The sequence below is a fragment of the Falco cherrug genome, chromosome Z, assembly GCF_023634085.1.
Source record: "Falco cherrug isolate bFalChe1 chromosome Z, bFalChe1.pri, whole genome shotgun sequence".
Classification (NCBI taxonomy): domain Eukaryota; kingdom Metazoa; phylum Chordata; class Aves; order Falconiformes; family Falconidae; genus Falco; species Falco cherrug.
In genome coordinates this window covers 11,821,957-11,836,245 of record NC_073720.1, presented here as the reverse complement: position 1 = coordinate 11,836,245, position 14,289 = coordinate 11,821,957, and the positions used below count along the sequence as shown (strand labels likewise).

Sequence of the window (14,289 nt, the reverse complement as noted above, 5' to 3'; positions counted from 1 at the left end):
TCTGCAGCTCAGGCACTGTACTGGAGCCACAGAATCCCCCTGCCCTGTCTCCAGTTTCCCCAGTGGCACAGTGTGCCAACAGCTGTCTGGAGGCAGCTGCAAGAGGCACCCTGCATCCCTCTCCAGAGACAAGTCTGTTATTGGTGCCCTCCCCAGCACAGCCTCACCTTTTTGAGGATGATATCGATGTAGCCAGCAATCAGCTGGGCGATTTGCTCCCCCTCCGTCGTCTGCACTGAGTAGTAACCGTCCTGGTAATCTCCAAAATCCTGCAATGGCAGGGCACAGGGTAGCACTGGAGCAGGGCACTGGCAGCCATCCTGAGCCCCTCTGGTATGTACTAAGCACCCAAGCACCAGCCTCCAAAACATGAGCCGGGACAGAAACCAGAGGAGGGCAAGGCTATCCTACCATGGGGCAATACCCAAGAGAGGCGCTGGCATGACAGCAGCACCCCACAGGGGCACCACCAGAGAGGGGAGGTGGGGGACAAGGGCTGGTCCCTACCAGGGTGAAGCTCTTGGGCGACGCTGCCCAACGCTTGATGTTGGTCAGGCTCCACTCCTGAATTACTTCCTTGGTCTTCTCGTCCACACGCATCACACACTCCTTGGTGATACCCAGCAGCCGTGGCACCAGCTTGTTCTTCCCCTTCATCTTCTCCTGTGGGCCACAACAGAATGGTTGTGAGCTGTCCCCAGGACAGATCCACCCAGGCATAGACCTTTGAGGCCTGCTGGATACCAAACACCCCCAAGGCCACACTTTCTGGATGGCATGGGGCTTGAAGATGAGAAAAGGTATGAACCATGTGGTGGGAAGTGGGAAGGGTGTGAAGGCAGTGCACGGGGAGAGGCAAGAAGGAGAGGTGGCGAGTGGAGACCCAGGAAAAACTGGAGTAATGTGGTTGGAGGGGTAGCAGCTGGAGGCATGACAGACAGGGGGATGCTGGCATAATTTTTGTCAGTCAGAGGTGGGACCAGAGGGCCTGCTGCTCTACCTTGACCAAGAAGAAGGAGACCCCATAGGTCTTGAGGGAACGGGCAAGTTTCACGTAGCGAACTTTGGCCTCGATCTCACTCATGTTCCCGCAGTTCTTGTGGGCCTGCAACAGCAAAGACAGTACATCATGCTAGCTCCACAGTCTCCTGGTTGTGCCACCATCACCCTGTCAGTCTTTCCAGGCTCTCCATGCCCCACCGGCATCCTCTACCCCTGCTACAGCATCCTTCTGACCTCTGGGACTTCAGGAGCTGCTTTGTCTGTCCACCTACAGCTTCCTGCTCCTGTTTCTCACCCACCAAACTGCTATGTGTTGCCTCCAGAAAAAAGCAGCCTCAGCCTTTGGAGAGGAGGAACAAGAAGCCCAGGTCTCAACACTCCCCCTGCACGTACCATGAAGATCTTGCGCTCCCCTTTCTGCTTGATGTACTCCTTGGGCAGGAAATCCTTGAGTCTGCCAAGAGACAGCCAAGCCAGCTGTTAGCAGCAAAGCCTGAAGCCAGTGTTTGTCTTCAACTACAAAGAGGCCCAACCCAGAGCCTCGGACACATCCCTGCCAGGGCACAGGCTGGGACTTTCTGGGAGCAGGAAGGATGTGGGAGAGGTTGCTGCAGTAATGAAAGCTCCTCCAGGAGCTGCCCTGCTGAGAGTGAGGTGGAGGTGCTGAGGATGCAGCCCCTCATGCAGTGTCAGGGGAGGCCAAACAGTGGGCTGGGGCTCCCACCATCAGACCTGGCTGCATGTCCCTGGGGGGTGCCAGAAGGAATATAAGGGGGAGCTGGCACTCCTTACAGCTGGTGTGGACCACCATGCTTGGGCACTGCAGGGAGGAGAGCGGTTGCATCAGAGGCAACTGCATCCCCAGAATCCCATGCGCTGGCACGGTGCTGGGGGCTGCCAAGCTCCTTGAGCCACCTCAAGACAAGCCCAGGGGGTTCCATGGGACACTCACTCCAGAAAGCCTGGCTTGTGCTTCTGCTCATTGTGTGGACCAAACTGGATCTGGCACTGGTAGCCAGCAAACTCGCAGGCTTTGTCAAAGGAGACAGGGTGGGAACCGTTCAGGATGTCGTCACGAGCCTGCATGGGAAAGGAAGACATCACCGTGGGTTGGGCAGCCATGCAGCCCAGCCACTGCTCCCCTCCACACCAAGCCAGAGCTATTTTCCAGTCTTAAAAAAAAGCAGCCCTGAAAAAGAGGATCTAGGGCCCAGCTGTCCCCCACAGGGACCATCACCAAGCCTGGGAGAGGAACAGCAGCAGGACTTCAGGACGGTTCCTACCAGACAGAGGAGACATGGGATCCCCTGGGGAGCTTAGGAGTACACAGAGGGCAGGACTGAGATTGCCACTGTTGGCTCTTACCCGAGAGATCACTGGGCATCCCTGAAGAGCCCACAGTGGCTCCTGGCCAAAACCCTCAGCCAACACCCCTGGCAGGGGGCTGGCATGAGGCAGTGGAGCCAGGCACTCCAGAAAGCTGTAGTACCTGCACATAGAGCAAGTTGAGCTGCACAGGATCTCGTGAGTCCACGTTCTGGTCAGAGTAGAAGAACTTGCGCCGCAGCAGCAGCGTTTCATTGTCATCGATGCCTTGCTCACGCAGGGTCCGGCCATGGTCCAGCCAATTCACTGCAGGCAACACCAACACATGAGCAGGGACAGGCACCAAGGCAGGGCCAGTCCCCAACCCGGGGCTGCTCACAGAGCAAGAAAGGGATGTCTGTTTGGTGCATCCCGGCTCTCACCCCTCTGCCCTGGGCTTCCTGGCAGGAATGCTCCAGGGAGTGTGAGCACATGTTCCCTCACCACAGTCCCTTCCACTCCCCTGTACTGGCTCTTCCCCTTGCAGGAGTCCCTGCTCCCCTCCCTGGCGCCCTCAGCAGTGGCTGACCCCATCCCCAGCATGTGCAGGCACCTACACTCGTCATCCGTGTGCAACTTCTGCTTGAGCTTCTCCATCTTCTTCTCATCTCGCAGCAGGGTCTTGTCCTTCTTAAGCGTACCAGTAACCTCCTCCTTCTTCTCTTCCATAATCTCCCGAACAAGTGAGTACTCATCGTAGTTGGTGATGCCTGCAGGAAAGCAGAGGACCGGGCTCAGCATGACTTTGCTGCAAAATACAGAGCCTGCAGCAATGCAGGGGTGCAGAGCAATGTACCCTCTTCAGCATCACACTGTCCACCCTTTGGACATCCCTGCTGCCAGGTCATCCACCACAGAGCTGCTCCTGCTCCTCCAGCACCCCCAACAGACACTGCCATCTCTTCACACCTCCCTTCCGCCCCACTGTTGCTGTCCCCTCCTCTCACCAATCCGGGCACAGATTGTCATGAGCATGTCCGTGACTGTTTTGGAGTCATCCACCATCACTGTTTTCACTGTCCCATCCAGCATACGGATCTTCAAGGGCCGCTGCTTCTTCTTGTACTCCATGGTGTCCTGTGGGCAGAGTGGTGCACAGTTCCTAGCAGTGGCACTGGCACAGTGTGCCCACATCCCACCATCACACCAACAGCTCCCATCTACCTGGTGCAACTGGAGGGGGTCATAGTGTGCTGCAAGGCACGATGCAAGGCAGCAGGGCAGGCACCCACACCACCTTCACAGTGCAGGCACATCCAACCATGGAGCCAAGGTGGGTAACCAGCTGGAAGGATGTGGGATGGATGCTTATGCTTACCCCATTGCGAAGCATGTAGTAGTCCAGAGCCTTCCCAGCCTCCAGCCAGATCCCTTTCTTTGGGTCTTCATCCGAGAGGAACAGCCCAAAATCATTGGCTGAAAAACAGGTAAAGCCTCTGCCAGGGTAATCCTGAGCAGGAGAGGGCCACCAAGATGCCAGCCTGTGCCCAGGGATGTGCGTTGGGGCAGCCCAGCACGTGAAGCAGTGTCAATGCTGGAGCCTAAACCTAATGAGTGGGCAACAAAGCTGGCAAGCAAGCTTCAAGGTACATGTTTTACCATAGTTATCTATGGAAAATATCATCTGAAGCATGCCTATGCAATGCTGAACTTGGAACTGATAGTCACAACAGAATGAAGAGCTTGGAGATGTGGTTGACAGCTCTCTGAAATCTTGGGTGCACCATGCACCAGCAGTAAAAGCAAGGTAATAAAATGCTGAGGATCATCAGGAAGGGTGTTGGGAACTGGTCTGTAAAACCTAGGCACACCATGTTTTCAGTACTCTGTGGTGGCATGGCCTGAGCCTTGTCCAGGACACAGCAGAGTCTGAAAACAGAGATAATTTAAACAATGCAGCTTTGGTTTGAAGGACAGAGGAGCCAAGACTCTTCTGTTTGGGGCACAGGCTGAAGGACAGGATAAAGGCTTAGAAGGTCTCAGATATAGTTAAGTGCTGTTCACCAAACCGTGCTCCCTCGGGGCTGGGATACCTGGTGAAAGTGCTGCTGCCAGAGCCTGGGCCGTGGCACCACAGCTCAGACCCACAGACCCCATTTTCATGCTGCAAGAGGCCAGGGCCACGCCTGGCTTTGCCCTGGGAAAGGTCCTTCTCCACCTCTGCAACAACCCTGAGCTGCAGGCTATCTTGGCTTGCTACGTTCATAACGCGTCATCTTGTTGGCAGCTCTCTGCGGGGAGGGACAAATTCCTGAGCTGCCCCACGCCTGCCTGGCTAACGCTGCTGTTAGGATCCTGCTGAACAGGGAGCAGAAAAATCACAGAGGCTTGCCATTTTATTTTTAAATATTTTTTAAAAAAGCTGTTTTCAAAGCAAATTCCAAGAGGATGATTCTAAAGCACTGAAAACTGAGCAGCTTGCCCCAGTTCCATATCTTGCGCAGGGAGAGGCACTTCCCGAGACAAAGCAAGAGCAGAGCAGGAAACCTTCACCTAAGCTCCCTCCGTCCAAAGGTGTCAAAAAACCAGGGCAGCTCAGAAAGGGACCCTCGAGTGCCACTGGCTAAGGAGAGCAAAAAGAAACAAAAGCTGCAAGGAACTGATAGGAAAAGAAAAGCTGTGAGCAATTGAAAAGGAACTCGGGAATAAGCAGTTCCCTTTAAGGCTTTCCCCTTGCCTGCCTTTTTTTTTTTTTTTTTTATAAGCAGGCTGGCCCACACCCAGGAGCAGGAAATGTGGTGCTCCTTCCAACACCACTACAGCCCTGCATCCACACAAACATCCAGACCCTCTCCAAAACTGAAAGCTGTGGTCCGCTGGACTGCTGGCCAGCTGGGCACGACTTGAGAAGGCATTTCCTTCCATCCTCAAGGAATTTGCTGCTCCCAGATGTCACTGCACTCCCTCTCCTCTTCCCACGACTCCTGACCTCCTGTTTGCTGCCTCTGCCCCGTGCCACAGCCGCTTTCAGGGGCAGCAGAGACCCAGGAGAGACCCCAAAATCATGTCCCAGAGCTCCAGCCCCCGCATCCACAACGGCCACAAGCTATGTCCGCGTGGGCGTGAGTCACATCATGAGCTCATCAGCCGTAAGCTTAATTTTGAGCCTAGCGGTAGCAGGAAAGTATTAGAGTTGAGAAGGCTTAGCAAGGTAATGGAGCACCAGCACAGGTCTAGCAGAGAGCTGCTGGTGGGGGACAGACCCAGTGGAGGACTACATATCCCCAAAGAAAGGGAAAATTAACTTCTGTGATCTACTAAAGCTCACTACGATCCCTACAATGGTTTAAACTTACCTAGTCCTGGCTTGTGGTGATAGATGCAAGTAGGAGAGAGGAACAGAGACAGAAAGGGTTCAAATTGCTCAACGAGTATTTCACTTCCAAATGTGGTTTCCTACCTTCCAAACCCACAAATTTCTTCTGGGGTGTTGAGAAGGGAGCCCAAGGAGCTCAGCCCTTTGCCTCAAGTGGGCAGGAGGACTTAGAACCTTGCTTCCCTCACCCCCTCACTACCCTGGGAAAGCCCAGAGGGGCAGAGAGATAGGAGAGGAAAGGGAGACCAGCAAAACGCCAGGAGGTAAGCTGGTGTGGCCCTGGCAGAGCAGCCAGCCCCACCGTGGACTTACGCTGTCCCATCTGAGCCTCGGGCACCCGCTCACGGATCATCCGGCAGGCATCGTACACCATGGTGGAGGGCTCGAACTGCATTGTCTTCACCACATTGCCAATGCTGATCTTCAGTGAGAGGGCAACCATGGTGGCGGCTGGGCTGTCCCCACTCCTGCGTCACCTGCCGGAGGAAACAAATGGGTTAGCTCTGACTGCTGGCCCCTCTGGTGTGCAGGGTCCTTCCTCCTCCTCCCCTCTGGCAGCACTGATGCTCCCCAAAAGCCAGGACCCTGCTTCTACTAGCAAGCAAGGGCTGTACCCTACTCTGGTGAGCCTGCAAGGGGGTCCCACTTCCCAGCCTCGTGCTGACTCTGGGGTCTCCACCCAGTGTTGGGACCCTTGTCTCCTCATCCCAGGCTCCCAAAAACGATTTTACTTGCCTGTGGGAGTGAGAGCAGCTGGTACCCAGCAGAGATGCTGCCAGTGAAGAGGAAGCAAGCACATGGGAACATGCAAGATAAGTCCGGAGAGTGAAACGCAACAGGTTATAATTAAACTTGCCATGACACAGAAGCCACAAGAGGAAAACCAAGCTTTGACCCGGAGATGGCAGGGCCCTGCCCCAGCTATCAGGGCCCTCCACATCGCCAGTGGATGGTGCTGAGTTGGCAGCCTAAGCACAGAGGGAACCAGAGGGATGGAAAAGCCCAGAGACGCTCGGAGAGGCAAGATAAGGGCACCAGACACTGAACTTGCCTGTTAAAAATATTCACCTGGGGAAAGCACCACTCACACCAAGTGAAGCGCTCAGAGACTGGGGTCTATGGCAGCAGCTACTGCACAAACCCACAAAGGAACCTGTGCACAAGATGATGAGCCGAAGGGCAAGGGAACAGCCTCTGCAGGTCTCACTGAGAGGGCACCAGAGCCACATGATACCACCTGGACCAGACCCCAAGCTGGGTCCAGCTTGAAGGACTGCGTAGAGCAGCTTCAGAATAAGCATCCCTCAACTGGGCTCCAAAACACCAGGTTTACTAACACCTAATTAGAACTCCAATATTCTTACAGCACAGTAAAATTGGAAAGAAATAGCAGAAGTAAAAGGAGGCTGTAAATAAGCCCCCACTTGCCTGATGCAGCTTGTAGGGCTTGTAAGAGCCATTTCCTTTGGGTTTAACTGCTGTGCAGGAATTTTCAGTGCTTTCCCAGGTTGCCACGTACCTCTGGGTTCCCTGCGCCAGGTCCTTTGCCCTGCCCCACTGCTCCCTGCCCTTCTCAGCATTCCCAGTCCCTAGCCAGCCCTAACCCAATGCTCTCCAGCAATAACATGCCTTTTCCCCTCCCTGAGAGCGTGTTCATAGGGAAAAAGTCCCCTGCTCTGACGACTAAGGCTGCCTTATCCTCAAACCCCAGCTGGTGGGAAGATGCAAGAGCACTGGTGGGACGCACCACATCTGCTTCTTCTCTTTTAGACTGATCTCATACCAGGCTTCCTATTATGGCTGTCAGGGAAAGGTTACCAGCCACATGCATCCTCAGCCTGGCCCAGGAAGGTTCTTGGGCAAGACTCGCTGGCAGCCTCCCTCGCAACCCAGCGGCATGTAGTGAGCCTGTGCATCCCTGCCTGGTGCTGCCAGCTCCAGTCCCCCACGGAATGGAGTGCACTGGTGCAGGCTGCTCCCAGCCACAGACCCAAGTGGGCTACGGGCTGGATCGGCTATGGATAAAAAGCTCCTGCATCCAATTTTGGCCCGGACTGAATGAGAGGGCAGGGGTCCTGCTGCTGCAAAGCCATAAAGCCATGCTGGCGATGCCGGGTGGGAGGCAGGGACAGAGGAGCGTGCCGCCTCCACCAGCACATGGAGCAGCTCCAGCTCCGCATTCCTGAGCTGTTCAGCAATGTTTCTGTGGAGGCCCGCAGCCCCCACAGGCTCCGCTGATGAGGAATGAAATGCATTTTGGGTCCAAAGTGAGGGAGCCTGGTGGCAGCGGGAAAGAGGCAGCAGTGGCACCCGCCTGTGCCATTGCCATCTATCCGGAAGCACCAGCAAAGCTGCAGAGCCAAAGGGACGAGGAACACCCTACCCTAGAAATGGCTTTCCAAATATTTCCTATTCAAGGCAGGCTGCTGTGATCACAAGCCATATTCTCTATATCTAAAAATATTCTTGGGTTGAGCATAAAGCTGCTTTCCATCCCTCTGCAGGAAAAGGAGAACATGCCACTTCCAGGACAAGGTCAGAAACCATGGGGGAAGGGGAGGGGAGGACGCTAGACAGCAGAGAGGAACTGGGAGCCAGGCCATTTCTACAGCCTCCTCTTGCCTGCCCAAAGCCACTCAAAATCAGGTGCTGTGCCAGAGGCAGCCCTCAGCACACCCCACATGGGGGCCATCGGGCTTTCCAAGACCCTGCAGGAACATGACTGATCAAGCCTTCTGGCTCCTGAGCTCTTAGGAATTGACAGAGCTCAGCAGGGAAGGTGCTCACGACACCAAGGAAACCCTCAGAGGAAAGGGAGATGGTTCGTTTTAATTCTCATATTCTACACAAACAGCTCAGGCTCCAACAGCTGAACTCTGCTGACATCGATGTCTAAAGCAGAAATGTTTTCTGCTGCATAAGACGTATACCTCTTCAAATCCTGGAGAGATTTGTCAGCAAACAGGGCAATTAATCACGCAGGGTTTGCAAATCTGCTGCCTCCTGTAAGGGCACCAACATAGGGCCTGGCAAAACTCTCCCCTCCGGGTGTCACTTGGGAAAGGAAAAGCCAGACTAGACACAACAAATAAGACAATGTGGGAGCCTGGCACTGCAAACCATAAAAATAAAGCAGCGGGACAGTGAAATTCAAACTGTCCTGGAAAGAACAAAACCCCCAAACTGAAAGTCTCAATAAACATACACCAAATTTCTGTGCTGGCTCACCTCCAGAGGAAGCAAACCCATTCTCAATCGGTTATCAGTATGCAAAGGCGGATAAGGCACCAGAGCTGCAAGTCACCAGGCTGTCCGCGAGCCAGCCACATTAACACACTTCTGCATTTTATAGCAAGCTGCGTGCAACCCTCTGCATCACGAGTGTGCTCCTGAGCTGACCCCAGAATGTGGTGGGGTGGCGGTGGTTCTTGATGGGGTCCCACCCCGGCAGAAGCCATCCCAGCTGCCTCCATCTCACCCCATACTAGGTGAGCAAAACCATGCCAGTGGAGATTCCCGGGCTCTGCTTAAAGGCAGGGGCAGTGCAGGCAGGGACAGCTGTGGGCAAGAAACTACCACATCATTGCCAGGACCACTGACAGCGAGTTTTCCATCACGTGACGTAACTGCTATATTTGCATCGGCTGAGTTTAGTGCTGCAACAATGGTTACAGAGAAGGAGTTGTATCTTTAAAAAAAACCCACACAACCAAAATTCAATAGCAGCCTGCTGGCACACTTACAGCAAGCTTCCAGAACAAGCTGCAAATCTTCAAACACAACAATTTTGCCATTTTAACATGGTCTTTCTACAGGAGACTCCGGATGAGGTTTGGGTTTGCAGTTTGTTGGTTTTTTTCCTAATGGCAGTGCCAAATTTCACTTGGGAAAGGCCCCACTCTGGACCACCCCCAGACGGGAAGATAGCTGCAGGAAGCTCTAGACCAGCTGCAAACCACCCCACTGCTGGGGTTTTCTACAGGCACAGGGCTGCTGGCCTGGCCAGTGCAGCTGCTGGTACAGCCAGGCTGGTACCAGGCCACTGCGATGCCTGCCAGCAGTGGCTTTGCTGGCACATCGGTGTCTGCACAACGGCACAATGAACCAGGTCAAAAATTAACCTGATAAAAAGCCAGACCAGGCTGTGGCTGGGTTCTGCAGTATGGGGCCAGTATATGCAGGCACGGCAGGCACTGGGGCTTGGATTGCTTAGCCCCGTGCTGATGGGAAAGCTGAGCTGGCAGCTCTGCCTGGTGACCGCGCTGCATGCTGCTGAGCCCCTTCAGGCCAGTTCCTCTTTCCCAGCTGCACGTCCACACTGGACAGGAAAATGGTTTCTTCCAGCTGAGGTTCAGCTTACTCCCGGGGACTGTGAGCAGCCTGCAAGACCAGACCCAACCCCACAGCACCCCAGTGACCACTCAGCTACTGCCCATGGCTGAGGCAGGAGCATCCTCTCACCCCTGCAGGGAGGACAGCCCTGTTTCCCCTGGGAAATGGGCAGGGGAAGAGCAGCAAGGCCGGAGGATCACGGCCTCAGCCTGCCTGCCTGCACGCTCACCAGCACTGAGGTGAAGCGGCTTTGGCCAATAACTGCCAGTGCTTCCTACCATCCCCTACCCTCCAAAGGCAGAGGGCACAAATGGTGGCAGCCCCCGGCTGCCCACCACCGAGGCAGGCACAAGGCTGAGCAGGACCTCACCCACAACCCCCCCTGCGTCCTCACCAAGCCAGTTCTCAGGCACAGCACCACAAATGCAGCGCTTGGGCTGCAGAGAGCACTCTCACAGCACCTAAAGACCACCAGGTGCCCCGATCCAGGCATCCACGCTTGCTAGGGCAAGTGACTCGCCCATCACTGTGCCACTGGCCAGGCAGAAAGGGAAAAGAAGAGGAGAGTGTGGCTGCATTTTGGGGGGCATTTCTCCACCCAGCAGCCAGCAGAGCTCAGCTCTAGAAAGGAGGGTGCTCCACAGGTCCCTGCTCCCTTTTCCTCATGCTTCCTGCTCCCCATCCCCAAATCTGCTGGGACGTGCCACTTCAGGATGCACCGAACTCCTGCCACTGCCCCTTGGCGAACAAACTGCAGGCTTGGCTGGTACTCACTGCACACCATCACCTGCTCATTTAGCACCGGGCGGGTTTCACCCCATGGTTGGGGCAGGGGGGCTGGGGTGGCAGTATCAGACCCTTTACCAGGCGACTCGCAGCCTCTGGCAAAGCTAAAGATCCCAAAAATATTTCCCCTCCCCTTCTCAGCAGTGAGGCTCGGGGAGAGAGAAGAAGGGAGTAAACAATTATTGCTACCAAATATGGGTCTAACAGCCAGCGATGAAGCCAGAGCAGAAGCATGTAGACATCCTGCCGGCACATTCAAAGGGCCGGGCAGCTCGCAGGGGCGCGGGCAGGATCCGGAGCGAGTGGGGCCGAGCAGGGAGGAGGCAGAATGGGGCAGGGTTTCCCCTGCCTGGCTAGCCGCTCCAGCGGGGCACGGCGGGACCCAGGCTTCTCCCCGGCGGCCGCCAGCCCTGCCCCGCAGCACCCCCGCCAGCGGCCTGTCGCGGGGGCCAAGGCCAGCTCCGTGTCCCGGGAGGCTCGGCAGGGGCGGCCGGGCGCCCCCCCGCTGCGGGGGGCCCGTCCGCCGGCGTCCCCACCCAGAGCCGCGCCGCAGGCCGGAGACACCCTTCCCGGCTGGCTTCCCCCGCGCACCGGCAGGGTGGGCAGGAAAGGCGAGGCCACAGCTCGCCGACGTACCCCGGCGGCACCGAAGCCGCCTCCCCGGTTCGGGGGCCGCGACCGCGGGCAGGCTTCGGCCGTCTGGTGCCCAGAGACCCCCGAGGCAGGGTGCCGGGCCGGGCCTGGCTCAGGCCGCGGCCTGCAGCGGCGGCCGCCGTTCTGGGGCAGGGCAAAGGCAGAGCCGGGATTAACGGAGCCGGGCCCAGCCCGCTCGTCTCGCCGGTGCTGTCCCGGGACGCCGGCGGGCGCCGGTGCCGGGGTGCCGCCAGCCCCGGGGCGGCGGGGCGCACCCCAACGACAGGCCAAGGCGTGACCAACCCCCGGAAGCCCCTGGGTCACCGCACCCGGGGGAGAAGCCTCGGTGGAAGCAGGGCCCCCGGTAACCGGGACGCTACTTCCCCCCCCGCCCCGGTATGCGGGGGGGGGGGGGAGGGGTGTGTGTGTGTGCGTGTGCTCCCCAGAGGACATCCGTTTCCGGCAACCCCCCGTGAGGCAAAGTGCTGCTGGTCACCGGGACCCCTCCCCCGTTACTGTGACCCCACGTCTCCCTCGTCCCCGTACCTGTGTGCGGCCAGGAACAGCGCAGCGGCCCCGCCGAGGCTGTGCGGAGCGGGGCGGCACCGCCCGCTTCCCGCCCCACCGCCCCCCGCCACGCATGCGCCGAGGCACGACGCGCCGCCGAGCGGCTCGGCACGGCACGGCCCCGCGGGGCTGCGCTCCGCCCGGTGCCCCCCGGCATCCCGGCCGCACGGCCGGGGCTGCGCGCTGCTCCGTACCCGCGCGCCTAGGCCCAGCGCCCCGCGGCTGGGCACGGCCCAGCGCCCGCGCCCCGGGGCCGCACTCCGCCGCCCGATCGCAGCCCAGGGCCTGCGCCCAGGCCCGCCGCACCCCCGGGGCCCGCGCACCCCGGTCACCCCGCGGGCGCCCACGGACGCGCCCAGCCCCCCCCCTCCCCCCCGCCGCCGCTGCCGCCACCGCCGCCACCGCGCGCTCCCGTGGCCCACGTGTCACTGGCCAATGGGCGCCCGCGCCGCCGCGCATGGGGCCTGCTGGGAGGCGGTCGGCGGCCGCCGGGGCGCTGGAGGCGGGGGGGGGGGGGGGGGGGGGCACCGGTCCCTCCCCTCAACCCGGCCGCCCCACACCTACACCCCCGCCGGCCTCTCCACCCCGACCCACGCCGGCGGCCTTCGGCAGGACACGGCCCACGGCAAGGCCGCAGCCCCCGCCAGGGAGGCCGGAAGGTCTGGCGCGGCGCTGTCAGCCCGGCTGTGCCCTCCCGCGGCTGCGGCGCTGTCGGGATGCGCCCCCCTTGGCCGCGGTGCTGTGAGCCCGGCGCTGTCAGCCCGACCCCAGCACGCCGTGCTGGCCCGGGGGCCGGCCCCACCGCTGCGGCCGCGGAAGGCTGCCTGGCTCCCCTCGGAGCGATGGGCACGGTCCCTGCCCCAGGCGGCTCCAGCGTACCCCACTTCTGCCTATGCTCTCGCCCACCCCTTGCTGCCCACCCAGCACAACCTTTTCCGGGCAGCCAGCCCTCGGTGTCCAGCAGCCAGGGCCCAGCGCTCCCAGTGCTGCCCAGTGCCCCCGACCCGCTGGCCAGACCCCACTGGCCATGCAGGGCTGCCCCACACACCAGCAGTCTGCTCCCCGGCAGCCCGTGGCTGGGGTCTGCCCTGGTCTTCTGGTTTGGGATGGGATTTTTTTGCCGTTTGATGGTTTTGCTGGGTTTTCTGTTTCTGTTTTTGGTTTGGTTGTGGGTGGGTTTTTTTTTACTGTGACACCTGCCAGCTATATACAGATGTTTCTCTAATAGGGAGGTATTATTGCTGCCCTCCTATTCTGACTGCATGAGCCATGCTTTGGTTCAAGCATCACCAACAAGCAGGCCTTGTTGATTACAGCCCTGCTGTGTAAACCATGAGAACCACACGAGGCCACATCATCTCAGGGACCGAAGAGTCTAGGGTACATCTTATCAGGAGATAACGGCTCCAGCCTGAGCTGGGACAAGACAAAACTAAAACTGCTGCAGCTGCAGAAACACCAAGGGGGGTTTGACTACCAGTCTATCGCTTCACATATAAATGCCTGTAGCCTCCACCACCAGCCCATTGAGCTCTGCAGCACAGCAGCGGGCGGCACTGCAGTGAGCTCCCACTCGAGCCGGGACACCTCTCAGAGCTGGTCCTCAAGGCTGAAAGACTCTTCACCCAGCATCTGATACCTACAGCAAGGTAAGTGGCATCTTACATTCAGCCTGAATCTATGTTGTATGCTGGTGACACAGATATATACATATATATAGAGATATATTTCTAGCTATAGCTTAATTATTAGAAGTGTAATAAGTGTGCAGTGTTTGACTGCTGTCTAAATTGTTGTTTAAATCATCAAGTCATTGCCGAATAACTGTTTTAATTACCATTCAATGACTGGTTAATCACCATTTGATTACTATTTTGTTTCCATTCAATTGTTGATTAATTATCGTTTAGTCATTACTAGAACTCTTTTAGTTAACCCCACAATGATGACTTCTCTTAGTAATTTGCCTGCAACAGGAGGCTGGCCCTGCTGGCTGCATACCAGTGGTGTGCACCTTCAGGCTTCAGTGGAACAGCTGGATCATACACAATTTCTGCAGCAGAAAGTCTGTCGCCCTTCCAAGTAGCCTTTGCTTCCAGAGGCTTTTACATTCTGGCCAGATTATGGCTGCTGTGGGTGGATCACAGTTGTCTGGTGGGGAAACTGGTGTGGTGGGGCCACCACTGCTGGTCTAATAGCCTTGTTGGGAAGTACTCATGGGCTGGTCATTACTGCAGGGCTGTTGCTGTTGCACGGGGAGACTTTGTTTGTAGGGTCTGAGGGACATC

General features: G+C 57.6%; 1 protein-coding gene across 3 annotated transcripts in view; it reads right to left on the bottom strand.

The window, feature by feature from the left end:
* TLN1 (talin 1) overlaps positions 1-12,304 on the bottom strand; it is a 35,404-nt gene extending 23,100 nt beyond the window's left edge. The window contains exons 1-11 of one of the 3 annotated variants that reach the window (XM_055698888.1): positions 11,981-12,304; positions 5,996-6,159; positions 3,686-3,783; positions 3,315-3,444; positions 2,925-3,077; positions 2,492-2,634; positions 1,955-2,082; positions 1,396-1,456; positions 1,001-1,105; positions 508-663; positions 168-269 (exon numbers count right to left, since the gene is read on the bottom strand). In XM_055698888.1, coding sequence (XP_055554863.1) covers positions 168-269; positions 508-663; positions 1,001-1,105; positions 1,396-1,456; positions 1,955-2,082; positions 2,492-2,634; positions 2,925-3,077; positions 3,315-3,444; positions 3,686-3,783; positions 5,996-6,125 — 1,206 coding nt within the window. In that variant the 5' untranslated portion in view covers positions 6,126-6,159; positions 11,981-12,304. Of the gene's footprint in view, positions 1-167; positions 270-507; positions 664-1,000; positions 1,106-1,395; positions 1,457-1,954; positions 2,083-2,491; positions 2,635-2,924; positions 3,078-3,314; positions 3,445-3,685; positions 3,784-5,995; positions 6,160-6,418; positions 7,907-11,980 lie in introns of those variants that run through there. The other 2 variants (XM_055698890.1, XM_055698889.1) reach the window with 2 other exon arrangements.
* Between the last annotated feature and the right edge of the window lie 1,985 nt (positions 12,305-14,289).